The sequence below is a fragment of the Falco punctatus genome (genome assembly GCF_963210335.1).
Source record: "Falco punctatus genome assembly, chromosome: 6".
Classification (NCBI taxonomy): Eukaryota; Metazoa; Chordata; class Aves; order Falconiformes; family Falconidae; genus Falco; species Falco punctatus.
In genome coordinates, this window is record NC_137585.1 from 27,132,627 (window position 1) to 27,153,530 (window position 20,904).

Sequence of the window (20,904 nt, forward strand, 5' to 3'; positions counted from 1 at the left end):
GTTGCTGATGCATGTTTTGGTAATTAAGTTACAAACCCTCATAAACTAGTGAACCTAGTCACTCTTGTAATTGAAGTACTGTTAATAAAAATTGCTGTATCTTCCAACTCAAACTAATTTCATGGGGAGCTAACTACAGAGCACTGACTCCATCTGTTACAGAGCAAACTCACTCTGAAAGCTCAGTATCTGGAAAAATAATGCTGGAAAGACACTTGAACATGAACTTAACAAGATTATTTATTTTGGCTGAGCAAATAAATCCAGAAAATATAACCCATAACTGCTTCGTATAAAAAGACACAAAATAATAGTATGTGTATGTACATTTAGGGGAGAGAAAGAGATCAGAGTGACTCTTGCAAGATTAAATTTTTTTCCATAGACTTGTTAAAGTAGCTGAGGACATAAATATTTTCATTTTCACATCCTGAAAAGAATACTTCTACGCTTCAGATAGAAATGGTACTTGATGCTTTACATAAGAATAGCTTCTTGGACAGTGTGAGTGACAGGTGGTCTTACATAAGCAGAGCTGCCCCCTAAGCAGGACATTACTTGTAGTCAACAGACTCATGCGATCTATTTATAAAACAAAATATATCTGCGTTTACCATGATAGACATGGAGTGACTACGGAGTAACCCAACTGTGACAATTTTTAATACTGTGCATTAGTTTTGGTTGATAAAGTTATAAAAGACTGAAAGACTCTTCTGTGAATATGTCATTCTGCCTTAATGGAGGATAAGGAAGGCATAAGCTGGAAAAATGTGATGCTGCGGTGAAGTTCTTTCTCGGCAGCTTGGCAAAGGGAGTGTGTGTGTGGATAACTGGAAGATGATAGTCTGTTTTCAGGTAGCAAAACACAGTGAGACATGTGTTCTGTCAGTACTGAAATCAGTCATTAAAAAGGCCATGAGGCTGAGGGGTCTTGCTGAGAGGGTAAGGAGGGCGCAAGATCTGCAGTGATCTGTTGTGACCCAGAGGTAATCTGAAGGAGCTAAGCTCTTCACAAAGCAGGAAATCGCAAGTCCTCAGATCTCAGCTCAGCGTATAGACTGATTAGTTTTAAAGGTTTCATTCTGAATGTTTTAGTCTGGGGAAGCCATTTGCCTACTGAAAAATTCGCTCGGTGCTGTCGGAGGGAAGAGAGTTGCGTTGCTCAGCCTGCAATGGACCTGCTGAGATAACTGCAGCTGGTAGTACAAGGACTGCGATGCACAGGCCTGTTGGAGAGCAAATCATGGTGTCTCCCTTGCACCCACCGTTATTTAAGTGAGGTGAGGGCTAGCAAGGGTAAGCTGGGAAGGCCAGAGTTAGCCAGCCCAGTGTCCATGCTACATTGCACTAATCTCTTTAAATCCTGAAACAATGTGCTTGTATTTAAATTGCAAGCTCCTTAGGAGAGGATTATTCTTTGTTACATTTTCCCTTCCTACTGTTGGGTTTTCACATGATTACAAAAGCATCCCTCCCACCTGCTGCATGTGATTACCAGCCTCAACTGCAGCAGGACAGGAGAGCTTAGCTTGCTCTGCTCCTCAAAAAGCAGCGTTAACAGGATTTAATGTGCCACCTTCGAGGACCCCTGTCCCAAGAGTTCCTTGTTCCAAAGCTGCCATGCTCGGTGCCAGTCGCTGTGCTGCCAGCCGTGCAGGACATCGGTGCCGCCCTGCCAGGGAGCGCACAGGGTGGCTCCCCCTGCTCCTCCTGGGAACTGGTGCAGCAGCGAGGTTTCATCCAGCAGGGTAATAAGACAATCCAGGGGCCTGAAACCTCTCTGCCAGGCATGGATTAGGCTGGAAATTAATACTTGAACTTCCTGATTCCTCTTAAAAACAAACAAAAATTCCCTAGCCCACCCACATTTCTCAACAGCCTGCCTTGTGAACACTCACTGATAGTAAGTCCTTGCTCCTATCTTTATAGCAGCTCACCAAGTTTCAAAAAAATAACCAACCCAGCCTCCCCTCGCTGTTACAACTGCTCACTACCAATTCTGTGTATGTCTGTAAATAACGTGAAAGACCTGAGTTCTCAGAGGCTGGTGTTTCTCACTCTCTGCCTACTGAGATCAGGACAATAGAGACTGGATATTAAATGTGGATTGCTAACCTGGCTGTAGCTTAAAAAGCAACAATAGAAAGCAGCCCTTAACGTTAAGTAGGTATCGGCTTATTAACTGCAACTTTGTTATAAACAAAGACAGAAAGATATGAAAAGACTTTTAATAAGGTTCTCAACAATAGCAATTTCTCAGTGACACAAAGTCATGAGAAAATAAACAACTTCACCCCCTCAGGAAGCATAGAGAAAACCAATAAATAATTAACTATAAACCCAATAAAAACATATGTGATAACATTGTCATAAATAAGCCCTGAAGGTGAAGACTGCTGATCTCTTGTATGCATGTTAAAGAGCAACAATTCTGGGAAGAGTCAGGTCTATCGCGCATGGGCTGGGCACTTATTCTGGGCCTGGCTGCAAAGCCCCGTCGTGCCTCAGGCACAACAGCTGCCCCATGACACAGGCAGATCATGGCACGTGCCCAGCCCCTCACGCAGCAGAAGAGCTTTGCCCTGGCTCACCCAGCCAAAAGTTGAGGGATGAGTAACATGATTTTAATCTGTTAAAAGAAGCAGAAATAATCCTGGGATTCAGAACTGGAGCCTTGTTTCTTCTGGCTGAGGTCTTACATTTTCACACTGGTCCTAAGGTAAATGTGATGAGGTAGCTCTTCCTTTCCAGAGTAACCAGAAGGATTCAGCATTCGCTCTTTTAGGCAGGAAATCCATTTTTCCCTCAGGGCATTCACTTTGCCCCCTTTAACACAGTGGAGGAATAATGTTTGCTGCCTTTCTCTAGTCCTGCGATAGTTCAGTTATTTCAAGCAAAATCACACCTTCAACAGAAAGTACTGACTAAATCTACTGTGCAGTATATGCCTTAACAGCTACTTGTCAGGACATTCTGTTGGAGCTTCTTCAAACAGGTATCAGATGATCAGTCCATAAGTTTTGGATTTAGGTACCTAAATTTCACTTGACATATGAATGTCCTTTTGCAGCCCTGGACCTTGAAAAATGTGGGGTTTTGTTCCCAGCCAATAGAGTGGCTTTCAAAAATTATCTTTGGTCTTCCTGTTCCTGTTTACATATCTAAATAACTTTGCAAGTTCAGTCTGAAGTCATGTAAACATCTTTGACGCTCTCATTTGTCACAGAACTCATGACTGTCTCAATATTTGATCTTGCGGACTGAAAATCCAGTGCATTGGCATTGCAACTGAAAATGGGGATTTACACATGCAAAAATATTAAGGAACATTTATAAGATCAGGATACTTGCTTAGGGGTGTGTCTTAGAGTGAGAAGATACATCTCTGTGTGAACAAAATCGTTTTTATCACAGCTTGTTTCATTTTTGGTGAAAGGGACAGTGAGTCAAGTCAATAAGCAATAGGGAAGTAATAATAATAATAAACTAATAATTAATAATAACAAAGATCATCATCATCTGTTTCTTACAAGTACACAGAAGAGCTGAAGCCAGGCAAGCCTCAGAAAGGCCTTCCAATGTGGCCATATTATTTAAACTACATACTTTATATATGGCCAAGTTATTTAAATTAAAAATGGTTATATGAAACTAGTATTTAGCATCCTATACACTTGGCCTATTCTTTCATCCAACTGAAGTTTGAGCAGGTACATCATGCATCCTGCAACATCTTATGCAGGGATTCTCCAGAAATTACTGAAGTCACGCAAGTACTGAAGCCTGGAACAGGCTCTGAAATGGTGTAGTCATAATTTTTAAAAATTCGTTAATAACTTTAAAGAATGACTAATAGAGTGCTAGAGCCTTCTTGTAACAATAGATTCACAGAAATGCAGAAAAATTAAGGTTGGAGATCCTTGGAGATCACCTAGTTCAACCTGCTCAAAGCAGTGGCAGCTACAAGGGCAGGTGGCTCAGGGTCTGGTCCAAACAAGAATGGATACTGCTTCTAGTGTCTCTTAGAGATGTGCTAATCAGAATCATAATCACTGATCATTTTGATTACAGGACATCCCCAAAGTGTTTTTTTGCCATCCCATTTCCCAATACCAGGCCTTCCAGTAGGCTTAGAAAGGCTTTTTGATGAAGTTGGGTTAAATATAAAGAGATTGTCTAGCTAGAAGTTGAGAAACTGACCAAGCTGTCTTGCATTATTTAAATCTCTTGGGCCAAATCCAGAAGCTCTTCCTTGGGCCAGACTCCCTCTGAAGTCAGTCCCAGTTTAAATATGCAGCTTTTTTACAGCTGTCAAATTCTTCCCTTACCCCAGCTCCTGATCTGGACTGGCTCTTGACATTCGGTCATTCTGACTCTAGTCATTAGTAAGCAAGAGGAATTTTATACCACCTCTTCTCTCCTTCCTGAATATGTTGTGTCAGAGGCACAGTTGAATGCATTTCCCTTTTTAAGTCAGGCTGACCTGAACACTCAGAAATCATGGGAAGAGTAATGAATGAGGAGCTATATGGGGTTGGTCTGGTTTTAAAGGACAGCTGCTCATCAGTGATCTCACTAAATGTCCAGCCAAAGAGTTTCCCTGCTTGTGTCCCTTCTAGAGTTTTGCAACATGCGCTTCAAAGCAATGCCTCGTGTAGCTTCTTAGTTGCTCCTCCAGAATCTTTCTTTGCTGGCTCCCTCAAAGTTCAGCCATACCTGAGATGCGAGCTCCTGGCCAAACCTCAGCCTCTAAGAAAAGCTATGGAAATGAAAATGTAAAACTTTCAGAGCATCCACTTTCACTGGGGTGATGAGGCAAAGAGGGAGAGTGTTCTCCCATTAGCTTTAATCAACTTAGGGCCTTGTAGGGGAACAGTTGCAGCACTGCTGTGCAGCCTTTTTTCTTTCCTCTACTCATCTATAGATGGATTTGACTCAAAGAAACAGCATGTGGAAGAAACGCGGATCCAGAGGAAAAAGGCCTAATCACAAGCAAGAAATTTGGCAGGGACTGTATCTCTTGATAGAACATAAAGAAAATACTATAATCTATAGTGTCTAAGAAGGTCTGAGGAATGGCACAGAACAACACTAAATAGCACAAAGGTTTAAATTTGAATATGTGGCATCATAAAATTGTCCATATGACATAAATCCAGATATACTTTTCAGCACAAAACCTACATAACATTCAGTCTTTATGGACGGGTTTTGAGCTTGCTTTCTTCATGGAGGGAACTAAGTGCAGGGAAAAATTTCACTGAACATGATAGCAATATCTGGCAGGACAAAAATCTGTGGGCAGTCTGGCGAACTCCAGCCCCCAAAAAAATACTATGGGCTACTTCTTAAAAATTATGTGGTTTAAAGGACAGAGACAGAAAACTGTCTGTGCAATTCATCCAATACACAGTCTAGCACCAGCTAGATTCAGGTTCAGAAAACAGATGCTATTACCAGTACAGAGCAGGGAAGAGCTTTCTTATACAATGTGCTGTGGCTTACAAAATCTTTTAGGAGTTGGAATAAGGTCACTTGCTTTTTCTTTCTGGAAAATAAAAATCTTGGAAAATTGCCAGCCAGGGCTTTGGAGTTCTCTCCAGGGACTGGTTTTAAACCATACGATAACTTCTTTCTTTCTTTCTTTCTTTCTTTCTTTCTTTCTTCTCCTGGTGGTTGCTCTGGGCACACACCAGACCAAGGCAATCCATAACAGACTTTTACTTACTCTCTGGGACCTTAGTTGGCTTCCCTGCACTATGAGCATAGGCTGTGAGGAGGGCCTCAAGTCTCCCTCCTCCACCTCACTGCATGGGTGTGCAAGGAGGAAAACATAATCCACCCCGCATAAAACAGCTGCAATTGCTCTGTTGTAGTTTGGGTTTTTTTGGTTTTTTGGTTTGTTGTGTTGTTGGGGTTTTTTTAAGCAACCTGGTATATGGGCAGAACTTGACACTAGAAAGGGTAGAGGGGAGATTTCCTAGAGAGATGAGGCAGGGAAACGAGATGATCTGCCTTAGAAGCAAGCCTGTTAAGAATCATATGGCTGGGCATTTTCAAGGCTCCAGGGGAAATTAAGCAGTAAATTCAGCTGAAAGTCAGAGAAGGCAAGTATCAGTGAAGTTACGTCAGTTCATCTTGGGAGTCTGGGATAGACTGAAAAAACAAAGAAAAATCATTGAAATAATGCCATATGTGGGTTTGTCAGGAACATTTTGTATATTCTAGATATTTAAAAGAAATTATTTTGTTATAAGAAGCAACCTTCTAACAAGGTATGGGACTAAAACCCTGTCACCAACTTTGGGAAATTAAAATTGGATCAAATTTGGTGGTTTGGCGCTGTCTCAAGTTGAATAGTTTGGACCGGGAAAGGGGCCAGTAGAATGTCTATTGCCAGAAGGAACAAAGAACAAGGGGTACATCATGTAGACCTACTGGTTTATGACAGCTTAAGCTAATGGAAGGAAGAATGGGTTCCCATCCTGTAAATATTCCTTTTGCTCTAAAAAGCTTTCTCTGCACTCCCCAGCACTGCTAGAACTTGTCATGGGCTCCCTAAGTTCAGTGAATGATCATAGTATCCTGTACTAGTCAGGCGCTACAGGAATTAAAAATGTTCCTTAGTCAAAACTCATATGTAAATTGTATTTTTAGAAAGGTCAAAAACAACTGGGAGGAATTTAGAGTAAATATGCAAGAATATTATTGACTTTTTTTTTTCTTTTTAATGACAACAGCTAGTCTGTACATAAAAAAGAAACCAAAAAGCCAGGATACAATCCAACATTTCTGCTGAACTGACAAAGAGGCCATTCAGCTGTGGGAGTACACAGTTGTTACCGGCCTGATTAGGCCTTTATTAAAATACAGTCCCCATTACTGGAGTCAATGCTGTCATCAGATGAAGCCCCAGTTAATCAAACTGAAGGCCTGAGCCTTCCCAGGTGAAGCTCACCAGCGGCATGATGTGATCAGCATAGGTTTACATCATCCAGCTTCACATGCCAAAAAGCCAACTGCAACATGGTGCTGATGTTGACTCCTTGCTACTTCTCTCTCTTCTCTATACGAGGGCCAGATCCCAACTTTGTGGCTCAGTTTTCCTTCTGTCTGCTTTACCAAAGCCCTGCTGCACTTTGCCGTGAGGGGCTTGCTGCTAGAAGCTGGCATCCTCCTGTACCAGCAAAAGCAGCAGCTTCATGGTTGCCCTGTGTGTTAAGGTGGCAGCTGTGCGTAGCGTGGTGGCCGACACTGGCCCTGCTTTTCCTGCCTGTCAGCCAGCGGGTGAGCCTGCGCACCACAAGGCAGGCTGTTGGGCAGCTGCTTTGGCTAAATTGAGGGGACAGTGTGATAAATGTTTGGCATTCCCTGCTCTTCCTAGCAATCCCAGGCAAAGGAGATACACTGAAAAAAAAAAAAAAAAACCCAAACAAAAAAACAATCTTCTGGGCTATCTCTGCATGCATCAGCCTGGGGGCAGCATAACTGTGCCAGCACTCTGTCCTGTCCGGGCTGACTTTGTTGAGTGCTGCATCAGAAAACACACACTAATGTTTACACGGGCAACAGTTTGGCACAGTCAAGGCAGATCAATAGGTTCAAAAATACATTGCTGAGGGCACTCTAACTATACCGCATGCAGTTTTACTTTGGACTAGATATAGTCTAGTGTCCTGAACGAAGCATCCCTAATATGAATATGGCCACAGCAAAGTCCTGATTCAACCTGTCAAACTTCAGACATTGAACAGCCGCCCTTGATTTTTCTCTCTGAAGCCCCTCTCCATTGACTTCCAGGGAACAGAATGCAGCCAAGCTCCATACTTCAGCATCTGAGCTTTAAGTCCAGTGGTAGGAATCTTGCCCCACTCCATGGATACTGCTCCATGCCCCACTCAAAATAGGCTCTGCCAATACTCTGGATGTATCACATGAGCTTGCTGTTGTTTTGACATTTGACCTTCTCCTTATATTGTAACTAACATTCTTAATGTAAAAATAACAAACCAGACTAAAAATTATCTCACTGCTACATTGGACACTGTTATATCTGAACAAACTGAATAAAAGGAAGCTTTCCAAGCAGCAAAAAAGAAAAAAATTCAGACTTCCTTTTTTGTTGCTTATTAAGACTTCCGACATTCTTTTTCTTTTTTTTTTTTTTTTAATATTCTTTGTTCTTCCACTGTCTAGCATTTTTCAATTCATTTTTCAATTTAAAGCATGTGTGTCCCAAATATATTTTTGTGGTGATGCATCTTGTCCTAACGTGTGGACTTGTTTCTGTTTTGTTGTTTTTTCTCTTTTGTATTCAGGTCAGTGGAATTTTCTTCCATATTTTGCATTATTTAAATGGCTATGGGAAAGTGGAGCAGCTAATGAGACACATCTGACACTTCTTCCTGTCAAAGAGTAAGCCCAGCTGTGAAGCTTAAGCAGCCTGGGCTGGACAGAACTCATTAACCTCATGCTTTAGAAGCTGTGTGCCACAATTATTGAACCAGCTGTGAGCAGAAGGACTAAGAGATGGCTTTGAGCTTCCTCTACAATAGCAGACCCATGGGCAGGCTCCAACAGAGGAGAAAGCACTCACTCCAGCCACCGGGGAGGGAAAGGATGCAGCAGAGCTCTTTTATCTCACAGATCTCTACTACCTATTCTTTTCTTTGGTGGAAGACACCTTTCCCCACCTTTCTTCTTTGTCTCTATGCTCTGTACCACAGATAAACTTTGCTCTTTTCTCATCTTATCTGCCTCTTGATGCCTCTTGCAGTAGAACCCCTAAGCAGCAGCAGCCCATTAATACTCACATCCAAATATCTGTTTAAAAAGCATCACCCTTCCAAAGTATATAAATAATCCAAGGATTAGCTGTAGAGAATTTGATCTCTGACCAAGATGTTTGTTGCTATTTGCTAGCTTTCATTTTGGTAATATAACTGGAATCTCTTGGATATGGAGTCTTGCTGGCTTGCTCTTTGCCAAGAATCACAACGACTGAGGCCCTGGTGATACAAGTTTTGTTGTGCAAGTTCTGATTTTCTCCCTTTTCTTTAATTCTCATTTCCATCTCTTCAGACAAACTTGCATATTCTTTCCTTAAAAGATCACAGATTAGGATGGTATGGGTTAGCTGGGCTATGCTGATTTATTCTGGGTAAGAGTTAGCCTGCTGTGGAAATCTGCATTTTTTGGTAATAAATCACCTGGCTGAGTTTACCTTCTCAATCTTGGAACTGCAAAGCCCAAGTAAGTCTTTAGATCAGGAAGCTGCACTTGTCTATTGAAGGTTTTTGTCCTTCGGTGTTCAGGCTGGAGATTTCCCTTTGGATAGTGATCTCCTGAATATTCCCCCAAATATTTGTTGATGGAGGGACCTGCCCTTCATTTTTGCATAACGTATGCAAAATATATGTGGACATAGTTTGATATTTCCCGCATTCTCCCACAAGATGGCACACTTTTCTTAGGAGAACTGTACAATCCATGCTAAAACACAGAGTGATGCTTTCTGCATATGACAGGAATACAGCAAATAATCTTTGTAGAGGTCCATTGCTTTATTTTGCTCATAATTAGTTGATTTACCCTGGGTAGCTGTCTTAGAGAATCTTGCCTTCTCTCTTAACTTCCTATTCCTCTCCTATCACTTCTTCTCCCAGCCCTCAGAGGACCTGTGTCCATGCCATCACAAGCTAGGCTTCCCACAGGCTTGAACTTCACTGTGTGATGCTTGAAGAACACGTTTTGGGAACTGTGCCCTTTAGGTTGACGACCACTTCATCTTGCAGGTAAAGGACAAACAATTTTGGTGTTCAGTGAGGTGAATACTTTGAGCTCCATGCTGAGCATAGGGAGAAGAGCAGAGACAAGGGTGTTTCTCATCAAAATATGTTTAGAATATTTGGAGTTAGTTTCTGGGGTTTTGGTTTTGGGTTTTTTTGGTGGGTTGTTTTGGTTGGGGTTTTTTTTTTTTTTTTTGGTTTTGTTATGTATACCTTTCGGAACAAAACACAATCAACTTGCTCCATCAGGTTTCACCATTGGAAACTCAGCACTAGAGACTCAGCGGGACATTCCCACTCCTCTCTGGGTGGGAATGTCCCATTCCTTTGCCTCTGATATTCCAGTGCGTTCTGTGTCCCAGACAGAATGACTGTGGGGCATAATCATCTATTCAGAAATATGTTCTACTTGAACACCTCAAATCCTATTATGTCAGAATTCACATGACTTATTTCTCATGCTTCATTACAGGCCAAGCTCCTTTATCCCACCTTGCAGTTCTTGCAGGTCACTGCAGCTTCATCTCAAAGCAAGCTGCAAGCCAGGGGCCTGCAGCACCATTGGCAGAAGTATGTTCATTTTGAACTGACTTCAAATAAAGTTGCAGCTGAGTTCAGCAAACCAAATCCTAATTTGGGAACATCAACACTATTCATTTCAGTCAAAAATGTTAAACCAAAATATGTCAAATTTCCAAAATATTCTTTTTTTAAAAATTGAAAAATATCAGCCGTTCCTCTGGAATGGAAATTGTGATTCACAGTCTAGCCTACCTATAGGCAAAGGGAATCAGTGTGTGAATGAGACAGAAAAAGCAGGGGTGGCTTCTGCAAGAAGGCACTAGAAGCTTCCCCCATGTCTGATAGAGCCAATACCAGCTGGCTCCAAGATGGACCTGCTGCTGGCCAAGGCTGAGCCCATCAGCAGCAGTAGTAGAGCCTCTGGGACAGCATATATAAGAAAGCATAAGAAAGCACAACAGCAACTGCAGCCCAAGAGAGGAGTGAGAATACATGAGAGCAACAGCTCTGCATACACCCAGGTCAGTGCAGAAGGAGGCAGGAGGTGCTCCAGCTGCTGGAGCAGAGATTCCCCTGCAGCCCATGGTGAAGCCCTTGGTGAGGCTGCGCCCCTGCAGTCCATGGAGGTCCACGATAGGGCAGATATCCACCTGTAGTCCATGGAGGAGCCCACACCAGAGCAGAGGGATGTGCCCAAAGGAAACTGTCACCCCATGGGGAGCCCAGGCTGCAGCAGGTTTGCTAGCAGGACCTGTGACCCTATGGGGGACCCATGCTGGATCAGTGTGTGCCTGAGGGACTGCACCCCATGGAAGGGACCCACGCTGGAGAAGTTTGTGAAGAACTGTGGCCCATGGGAAGGACTCATATTGGAGAAGTTCATTGAGGACTGTCTCCCGTGGGAGGGAACCCATGGCGGAGCAGGGGCAGAGTGTGAGGAGCCTTGCCAGTGACAAGGAAGGAGTGGCAGAGACAACGTGTGGTAAACTGACTGCAATCCCTATTCCCCATCCCCCTGCACCACTTGACAGGAGGACACAGAGAATTTGGCAGTAAAGTTGAGCCTGGGAGGAAGGGAGGGGTGGGGGCAGGGTGTTTTGAGATTTAGTTTTATTTCTTATTACCCTACTCTGATTTGATTGGTAATAAGTTAAACTAATTTCTCCAAGTTGAGTCTGTTCTGCCCATGACAGTAACTGGTGACTGATCTCTCCCTGCCCCTATCTCAGCCCACGAGCCTTTTGTTGTACCTTCTGTCCCCTGCCCAGCTGAGGAGGGGAGTGACAGAGCAGCTTTGGTGAGCACTGTGTGTCCAGCCAGGGTCAACCCACCACAAGTGGAGGAGAACAGTGGCTGTGGAGAGGATGAGATGCCATTTTTAATTTTCTTTCAAAGTATCTGAATTAAAGAGAGGTTGTTGCAGAGTTTTTTAAGTGACTTTAAACAATCATTTCTTCCTGCTCTTCATTCTATTCACTTGGGATATAAATGTATTCAAGTCATGGAGAGATAAAAGAATGAATGTGATTGTAGTATCGTGTCTCCTGTCTCTCAAGCACAAGCAGCAAGCTTCCTCCTGAGCAAGGTTATTATTTTCAGGGTGGGGAAAGACAGGGAGACATTTCACTTTTTTGCAGGGGGGATCTGCCAGGCACACTGAAAGCCCCCGTGCTCCTGTAACCCCTGGACTCCAGCTCTGCACACACTACTAGTCCTTGTCATTTGCCCATGCTGCTACACTGTCACCTCCTTTCTGATTTCCTTCTGTACCTACCCAAGCCCAAGAAAAGAAAGACTGTGTACGACACGGATGATCCTGCAGGAGGACTAGCAGCAAGACTGGCCTTTGCGGTAGGCAGCACTTGCAGGTGTGAAGACGCTTTGCCATAGCACCTTTTCCCTGGTTATCAGCCTGCCTTCCCAGTGAAACCCTGGCCATCCAAGGTGACTGTGAGAGGCGGCCCGTGAACTCCACCTGAAAGGCTGGTTCCCATCAGGGTCTGGGCAGCAGAGCTGGGCGAGGGGCTCTCTTGACAAATCACTGATGCCAGCTGGACTGGGAGGAGGAAGCAATGGGCTCAATGAGCCAGTGAGTTCAAAAGAAGGAGTGGGGTTAAAGGAGCCACGGCTAACATCTGCCTTCAGGGATGCCAAACACAGAGTTGTAAGATTTCATCCTGCATGGTGGGTAGTAGGGGCTTCGGTTCTTGCAGCCATCAATTGTATCTATGACATTAGATCTGGTAATTTCCCTGCAGCTGGAGGAAGCCAACTGCAGACCACCTTGCTGATTTTAATAACATAGTATAAGAAGGAAATATCTTTGTGATAGGATTATAGATACGAAATGCTTAAACACTCTTCTTCACAAAGAAGAGTGAGCAGCTCCTTAACCTCGGGCCAGTTTGCAGGGTGAAGAGTTAGGTCCATGCTGAGATCTAATTTTCACCACCAAAAGGCACTTCATGAAGTAGACTCTGCCAAGCTGAAGAAATAAGGAGTCTCAAGGCAGTCTCATGGAGCATGAAGGGTGCATTGTCAACTTCATAGCATCCAGAGTACTAAATTAAATACTAAATTTCAAGGCAGAAAGGACTATGAAACCTGATTTCAGAGACTGCAAAACATAATCTAATGTGGTAGCTAAATTAATGACTACATTTTACAGCTGGGACGACCTCACTGGATAACCTCATTTTATTTGACTGTCCAAGTGCAGGCACTGTTCACTCAGACAAATTATTGGTAGGCCCATTTGGGCAATGCTGTAGTAAAAGATGAGTGGATGTAGTCCATGGATGACCACCTGGCGGCACAGGAACTCCTGTCCCAAGGGAAGAACTGCAGTTCCACAGTCACATCAGCACCTCAGAGGCAAATCAAAAATCACTGGAGCAGTGAAATGTTGATCCACATTTAGAGTACTATGTTACATCACTGATGGTTGTTAATTACTATACATGCTGTGTTTAGCTGGAAGGAAGATGTGTTGACATGCACCTTCAAGAAATTTTTGCGAACGCTGGTTGTGCTGAGTCAAGTTGTATAAAGTTGGCATTATATGAAGTTTATTGTTTGGCATTTGGATACTTGGTGAAACAGACAACACCCAAGTGCCACCCTAATTTTTCCTGTGTGACTCTAACTTTGAGAGGAAGGAGACTAAAATTTTGTCAAATAATAACCATGTCATGACTTTTTGGCTTTGTCGTGAACATTAATGGCTAAACAATGTTGTATTTGGCATATAAAACAGTGTTTTCAGACTTACATAGAGAATAGATTATCTAAAAATGGTAATTTAGTCGGATAAATTTAGATCTCAACTAAAGGGTACAGGAATAATGTAAATGCTAATACTTCTCTCTGTGGATTTTACCTTTAAAGTGTACACATTTCTGATTTCTCTTTCCCTTTATAGGCTGAGGAACATGCATTGCCATATAGCTTCTTATTGTTCCCATCAGATGCTCAGTCTGAGAGCTGCTCTGAACTAGGATTATAGTGAAGTTAGGTTTTACATTCAATAATATGTTCCATCTGGCTGGGTGTTTTTGGTTGGGGTTCCCCCCCCCCCAAGTTATCTTTCTAGAACCAATTCAGCCAAAGAGAAAGAAAAAAAAAAAAGTTTTGGTGTAGCAGCAAATCTTTTGCATTGTAACATCCCTAATGTAGTAATATAGACTGCAGCCCAAATGCTAATCCAGTCTTCTACTGTCCCAGTGGGGAAAATCTAGCAATATTACAGAAACCATGGTGAAAATCTTATGGAAGTGAGAGTATCTCATGTGCTGGTGAAGATAAAGTTGCTCTGGGCTTTGAAATTCTTGCTCTTTTATGATTTTTTATATTAGAAATATCCAGGATAATGCAGCAATTTATCTCTCTCTGGTGCCGTAAAGTGGGATATCAAAATATATCAATATCCTGTCTTCAAATTTCTCATTCCTGAAACTCAGGTCAGCTCTGTGTCTGTCAGTGAACAACTTTATGTTTCATGACTAGCAATGGTAAAAACCTCCATATTTCTGTTCCATGGTAATTTTGAAATTCTGAGCACACAAAATTACATATTAAAATGAAATACACTGTGATTTTTCCTATGGCAAAAAGTATTTCCTTTAAATTCCAGAGAAATAATAAATTTTTATGTTTTGGAATGGAATTGACATCAGGCTTTCTGCTCTCTTGTAGAGCACACACTAAAGCAAAGAGACTAGCTACTGCAGTTTGCCTTTGACATCCCTCTTGAAAAGTCAGGGGCTTCACCTCCAGGGCTGTATTTATCCTATTCTGTTTCCTTAATGAGAGTTTTTACCACTTGCTTTCCTCTGCTAATATGGTCAAAAACTAATAATGGTGGTGTCAGCAAGAAATAGCTAACAGCGTTTTGGGTTTGGGGTTTTTTGGTTTTTCCTGGTGAGGGGTTTTGCTTCCAGTAATTGTTTTAAATTTGATAATTGTGCAGTTTCTCATTCACTTAAAAAAAAATAAGAAAAGCCTGAAGTGTTTTTCATTTTGCATGAATGTGTGGCTTTAGACACTGTCACTTAAAATCAGCATGCTGCAAGAAGAAGGTAGAAAAGGAAATAATGAAATAATCCAGAAAGAGAGATGGATGGCAAGGCATAGTGAAGGCCTTATAATATAAAGTCACATTTATTTTGGGCAGTTATGACTACCCCTTTGCTGAGTAATAGGATAGGAGGGAAAACAGGATTTCTCCAGGCTCCATGGTGTTGACAGGCAGCAGTTACTCTTCTTGGAGATGTATAATCTGGAACTGAAAGCCAGCATTTTCAAGCATATACTTAAAACTGAGCAATTAGGCCCAAGGCAAATTTCTGACTCCTCACTGCTTATTATATATTTATTCAGCTCCTATCTTTCCTTGTGAAATTTCAAAAAAATTATTCTTTATTATAATTGCAATAGACCCTTAATTTAATCAGCAACCACATGGATTACACAAGGACAATGACAATCTTGAAGATATTGAGTATTTTGGCCTCAATCTGACAAAATCATCAAGTGGAATCATTATTTCCAGCATGGAAGTAATTCTTCTGCACATAAGATGTTTGCTGTTTTGGACTAGGCTGCCTTCAGGAAAGAGCGCCAGGCAAGCAAATACAAGGGGAAGAGAATGGGAAGCAAGCCGTGACTGGGAGCACTGCATGAAACAGCAGTCACTGTGGTTTCAGGAATCAGATGGGCCATCTGCCACCAGCCAATGACTAGCATTGTATATGCCACTCTCTAGCCTATACAGCTTGCTGTATGATTTTGGAAAGCATGGAATGTTTTGGTAGTTTCTGATCTGCTTCCCAGAAAGCTTATTGCAAATCTGGACACTGGGACTAGACAGGCTCTCGATGCTCTAGGGTAGTGGGGACATCCTCCAAAGGGTGGCACATATGGCACGGAAGCATAAACCTGTGCCTTTACGGACAGGTTACTGGAGGCCAAGTGAAGCATCCTATGGAACCTTAAATGGCAATGGACACGTGTAGGCAACTGAATTGTACCCCTTACTTATTGTTACAGCAGGTAACAAACATGCACCAAATCCTGCTAGGCGCTCCTGGATGCTCAGTCAGTATACGTATTTTCTCATTAATGCCAATTTAGGTAAAAAAACCTGCATTTTAAGAATTCAACATTCACCATCTTCAGAGTGTGTAGGCTAACAGGACATTTTGCTGAATGCCAGCAGATTACATTAAGATCTCTTTAAAGGCAGAGCTGCCTGTGGTGGTAGGTTTTGAGTGAATCTAGTGGATACTCCAGAAGAAATCAAGAAGAATAATCTCTAACTTTGCTGTTGACCTCCTGCATGCCCTCAGACAACTCCAGAAGGGGAATATAAGGTCTTCTTTTCAGAAGGAAAGAGAAGAAAATAAAACCCAAACAACCTTCTTATCTGGACTGTAGGAAGTAATTTGAGATAAAAGTTGAGGTGAATACAAGTCAATTTATAATTACTGTAGAAATTCATAGGGGGGTTTAAACTATGTCTTCCCCTACCGAGTATCAATGTTTGTCTACTAACTCAAATAGCACCCGGAGACAGAACTGACTTTGCAAAGATTTTGTTTACATCAGTTACCATGTTAAGTATCTCATAGGAAAAATATATCTTTTTGTCCCTGCTGAAAATTGAGTAAATGTGCATAAAATGCATTGAGACTAGAAATATTTCTACAGGAAAATTTGCTATGTAGTCTACCTGCAAAAAGCCAACACTAAAAAAGTCTGACATAGGTTGAAATTATTTTTCATCATTTGATATGATTTGAAATTACTTAAGAGTGTTCTGAAATGGTTACACAAAGCTCTTCAGCCTGGTCTTACTGTAAAACACAGCTCTGTACTGGTGCAGACGGACTAGTGAACTGCCAACAAAGTACAAGCAGAGGCAGAAGTTGGGCTGAGGACCTGCAGAAAATGACAGTGGGACAATCAAATGTGAGTTATCTGAGGTGTTGCTATTCACAAAGATAAGGGCTTCTGACTTGTGAGAGCATCTCCCTACAAAGCCACAAATGAGAATGAATAGCATCAGCTCAGCTGGTGTAGCAGGACAAGTTCCTATGCCACAGAGCTGAGAATTTGTGGGTATTTAGTTAGGTTATGAGTCTGCTGGAAAGAGAGAAGATATCACACAACCAGGGCTACAAAGGCAAAGTAAGACTTTTTTCTGTCTGTTTCTAGAGTGTTTCACTGTATAACTTTTATACTTCCACTTTCGAAAGGAGATAGGATACAACCTGGCTCTGTCAGTGAGCATTAAAAATAACTTGATTCTAACCTCTGCTACTGGTCTGCCTAAAAAATGAGTGACAGATTGACTGTCAGAAGAGAAAAAGAACATAGGACTTTGAACTGCAGCAATGATTACTGCACCAATATTAACTAAAGATGAAGCTAGCGGCACTGAGAAACACAAAGAAAATTGTCAATAGGCTGATGTAAGTATGAATTGTGCCACAGATCCAGTGAGCCTGCTAATAAAGGTACACACAGCTGAGCCACGAATCAATGCACAGTTACTTAAACACAGTAGAATTGAAAACAATTAGCAGACAGAGCCCAGCGTACCCAAGTCATTATGGTAACTTTAAAATATGGGCTTAAATTAAAAGGAAAAGATACACAATCACAACTCTTTCTCTCTCTCTCTTTCTTTCTTTTTTTCTTTCTTTCTTTCTTTCTTTCTTTCTTTCTTTCTTTCTTTCTTTCTTAAAATATGGGCTTAAATTAAAAGGAAAAGATACACAATCACAACTCTTTCTCTCTTTCTCTCTTTCTCTCTTTCTTTCTTTCTTTCTTTTGGGAGGGTGAAAGGGCCTTATTGCATTTTCCATTTCCAAGGCCTGGTTAAGGAAACTTCCTCGTGTATTTTCACACTACAGTGGTATCTTGCTATTATGTAGAGTGCCTGCTCATTGAGGAATAGTCAGGGTATGCTACATAAGGTAATTCATATCTCAGTCACACATTTCAGTCCAGTCATCCTGCTCTGGGGTAGACAAAACCAGTCTGATAGAGTAAGCAGCTGCAAAGAAATCCATAGACAGCTGTGTGTGTGCCGTAACAGTTCCCTCTATAGCCTGTGCTGCACTGCTCTGGGTTGTTTTGCTGGGTTGCAGCTTGAGTGGATTTCTGCAGAATTTATCTTGTGACATAGTTATGCAATGGGAGGCCTTTGCATGCCAAACTGTTTTAAGGAGGAGTTCAAACTATTATTTTAATGCTTATTTCATCATTTTTCCTTATCACCTCATGTTTGTAGCAAGGCCCAGTGTCCAACAAGATGCATGTCAGAGGAGTGGGACAGCATAAAGGCAGGAAAAACCTATCTTACAGACATTGGTGGAGGGAAATCTGGAGGGAGACAGCTTCCTGGCAGAGTTTACCTTTAAAGAGATTGGAAGTGTTTGATTAGAGGACTGGATGACTGGATCAATATGGTAAAGTCAGCAAGTAAGCACATGAGATGTAAAGGAAGAGCAGCTCAAGATGCATCCTGGGCATTGGAGAGCAGGAAGGTGAGAAGCTTCAGGAAGCTTCCAACTTGCCTTTGCCTTTGCTCACTCCTGTCTCCATCCTGAAAGTTCCAACTTCCCAGAAACAAATTGCTTATCTGGGACCAATGGGAAGAGGAAACATGTGGGGAAGGTCAGATTCAATGTTGCTGGATCTTCAGAGGGAGGAACCTGGGGACAGAAAGCAAGATGAGAAAGAACATTTGCACTCACAGAGATGCAGTTGCTGGGGCTGGGGCCACAGCGTTTTGGAGGAAGGTGCTGAGAAAGATTGGGTATGGTAGTCCAGAGTGTTACACAGAAGACTGGAGAGAGACCAAGTAACTCTGAGAACCACCGCTATCTTCGTTAAGGCACAGTAGTTCCAGTCACTGTCCCGAACCAACTGCAAGCCTGTACCATGCAACCCAGGGCTGCTGGTCAGTCACCAATTGTCACAGCAGAAGCAGTTGATTTTAAAGCCATGTATGAGTGCAAGAACCTATTTCTTAAGAAGACCTTGGGTATAGCTGTGATTTTTGTTTGTCTCACTCTCAGGAGGCTGCTTATATCTGTCCCTGTTTTGGGGGTTGTTTTGTCCATTTAAGTGTGAGGGAGAGAAAGAAGGCACATTTCCCAACTATTTTCTTCTGCCATTAACTGGCTATACATAAGCTTTGCTTTGTAGCAGTGTTACATTAACACTTGAGGATGCCAAGTCTAAGCAATCTGACCTTCTAAGGGAAGCAATATTTTTTTATTGTGGTTGCTGGTGTCTCTGAGTCTTCATGGCAGAGCACAGCAGTGGTTTTGACTAAAGATAAGTATTGCTGCTGTGGGCTGAGAACTGATTAGGTCTTGGGAGAAGCTTAAAAGCTTTTGCTCAAAGTCCATAGAATCAAACAGAAAAATTTCCAGGTGATAGGCACCCACTCCAGGTGTTAGGCATGCTAACGACATCATCTTCAGATACTCCCTGCCCTGTCCTCGGCTCTTGCAGAGGCTGAAGGTAAAACTACAACAAAGTATTTAGTAGTGAATCAGTTGCTGCTATGTTGCTAAACTGAGATTTCTACATAGCAAAAATTCATCCTACCTGTACAGGGCATTACTGTGTTATATAGTGACTGGCGAGACCATGTGAACACACTTGTGATCTTTTCTCCCCTCTGTCTTCTGGATGGAGCCAAACCAGCGAGGCACTAAGAAAAAAATGGGAGAGAAGTTAACTTCTTTGATGCCTGTGTCTCCTAGGCCAGGACAGAGAAAGCTCATAAGCACCTTTATTGCTCTAAGCTAGGCACAATGGATGCTTTTCTTTCCAAAGCTGTCCAGGCTGAACTGTTCTTTTTTCCTTAATGGAAAGAAAGTGGTGTTCATTGTCAGTGTTGCTCATTGTTACTACTACAAAAGCTCATCTCAGAGCTCTGTCAGCTTTTGCAAGGTTATCACAATCTTTCATGTAACTGGTATTTGGTTGCATAAGGTAGAACTGTCAGAGCTACGGTAGGAAGAGTGAAGTTTTTAAAGCACAGGGTTCTGAGGCATATGTGCTCTTTTGACCTCGTTTACACAGTGTACTCTCACTTAATGAAGTTTATCTGGGTCTAGACAGAATGGTCTAAGACATTACCAGGCTGGAGATTATAAGATGCTGTGAAGGATCACACAAGGGCTTCTGTTTCATTTCAGTGTAATAGCAGGTAGGTTACTAGTAAGGGCAAATCATAACCCAGGTGACTTTGCAGAGAATTGGATTAGAGACATTTGCAGACCTTATTTGTGAAGGAGGAGGAAACTTCATGTTGAGAGGCTAAGGAGCACAGATGGGGTCACTTCTTACACCTCCGCAGCTACTCCTGAAATGACTGTGTTATCACACCCCACCACAAAGCCTACTCAGACAGGAAAGCGACTGCAAATCGCACAGCACCTCCACCACTGGCTGCCTTGAGCTCCTCACATGGTGGGACGATGCTGGGAACTCACTTTCACTGGCCACCATGTACCATTGACTTTGCACAACCCAGGGGCTTCTGCTCTTAGAAGGGAGTTTGAAAGAAGATTTAGGAACTAATGTAAGTATCGGCAAATCCTTAGAAATGCTGACAGGTGTCTGTCATATTTAAGACATAAAATGCATATTGCCAGGCTCTTTAAAGTGTTCAAATGTGAACATTTTATATCAAAAAAACTAAAGGAAGAACATTTCATTTAGAACCGAATGTGTGGGCTGGCACCCAAAAGCTGAGAAATAAATCATTGTACTATTGTTGTAGTTCTCCTCAGACCCAGGAAATTCAGATTGTAAACTGTATTTAAAAAGTTAACACAATTTTATATAGAAATACAAGGTTAAGACATTTAAACAACTTTAACACAAACAACTGTATGGAAGTATTATTCAATATATTATTGAGGGAAAATGTATCATTGCCGCAGAAATAGCTTCTTGGAAAATATTTTTACCTTCTCTGGAAGCACAAATATTGAACCTCATAATCAGTGGTGTTTTATCACCACTTTGGTGATGAACCTTAAATTCTGAATGATTTGGTTTTTGT

General features: G+C 42.0%; 1 protein-coding gene and 1 long non-coding RNA gene across 2 annotated transcripts in view; one reads left to right on the forward strand and one right to left on the reverse strand.

Annotated features, from left to right (window-relative positions):
- FAM180A (family with sequence similarity 180 member A) overlaps positions 1-20,904 on the reverse strand; it is an 83,112-nt gene that overhangs the window by 48,542 nt on the left and 13,666 nt on the right. Inside the window, exon 2 of the mRNA XM_080391372.1 lies at positions 19,437-19,542. Within this exon, the coding sequence (XP_080247498.1) occupies positions 19,437-19,449 (13 nt within the window). The 5' untranslated portion in view covers positions 19,450-19,542. The remainder of the gene's footprint in view (positions 1-19,436; positions 19,543-20,904) is intronic.
- Positions 1-20,904, forward strand: part of LOC308065417 — a 56,557-nt gene that overhangs the window by 21,592 nt on the left and 14,061 nt on the right. The gene's annotated exons all lie outside the window — the stretch shown is intronic.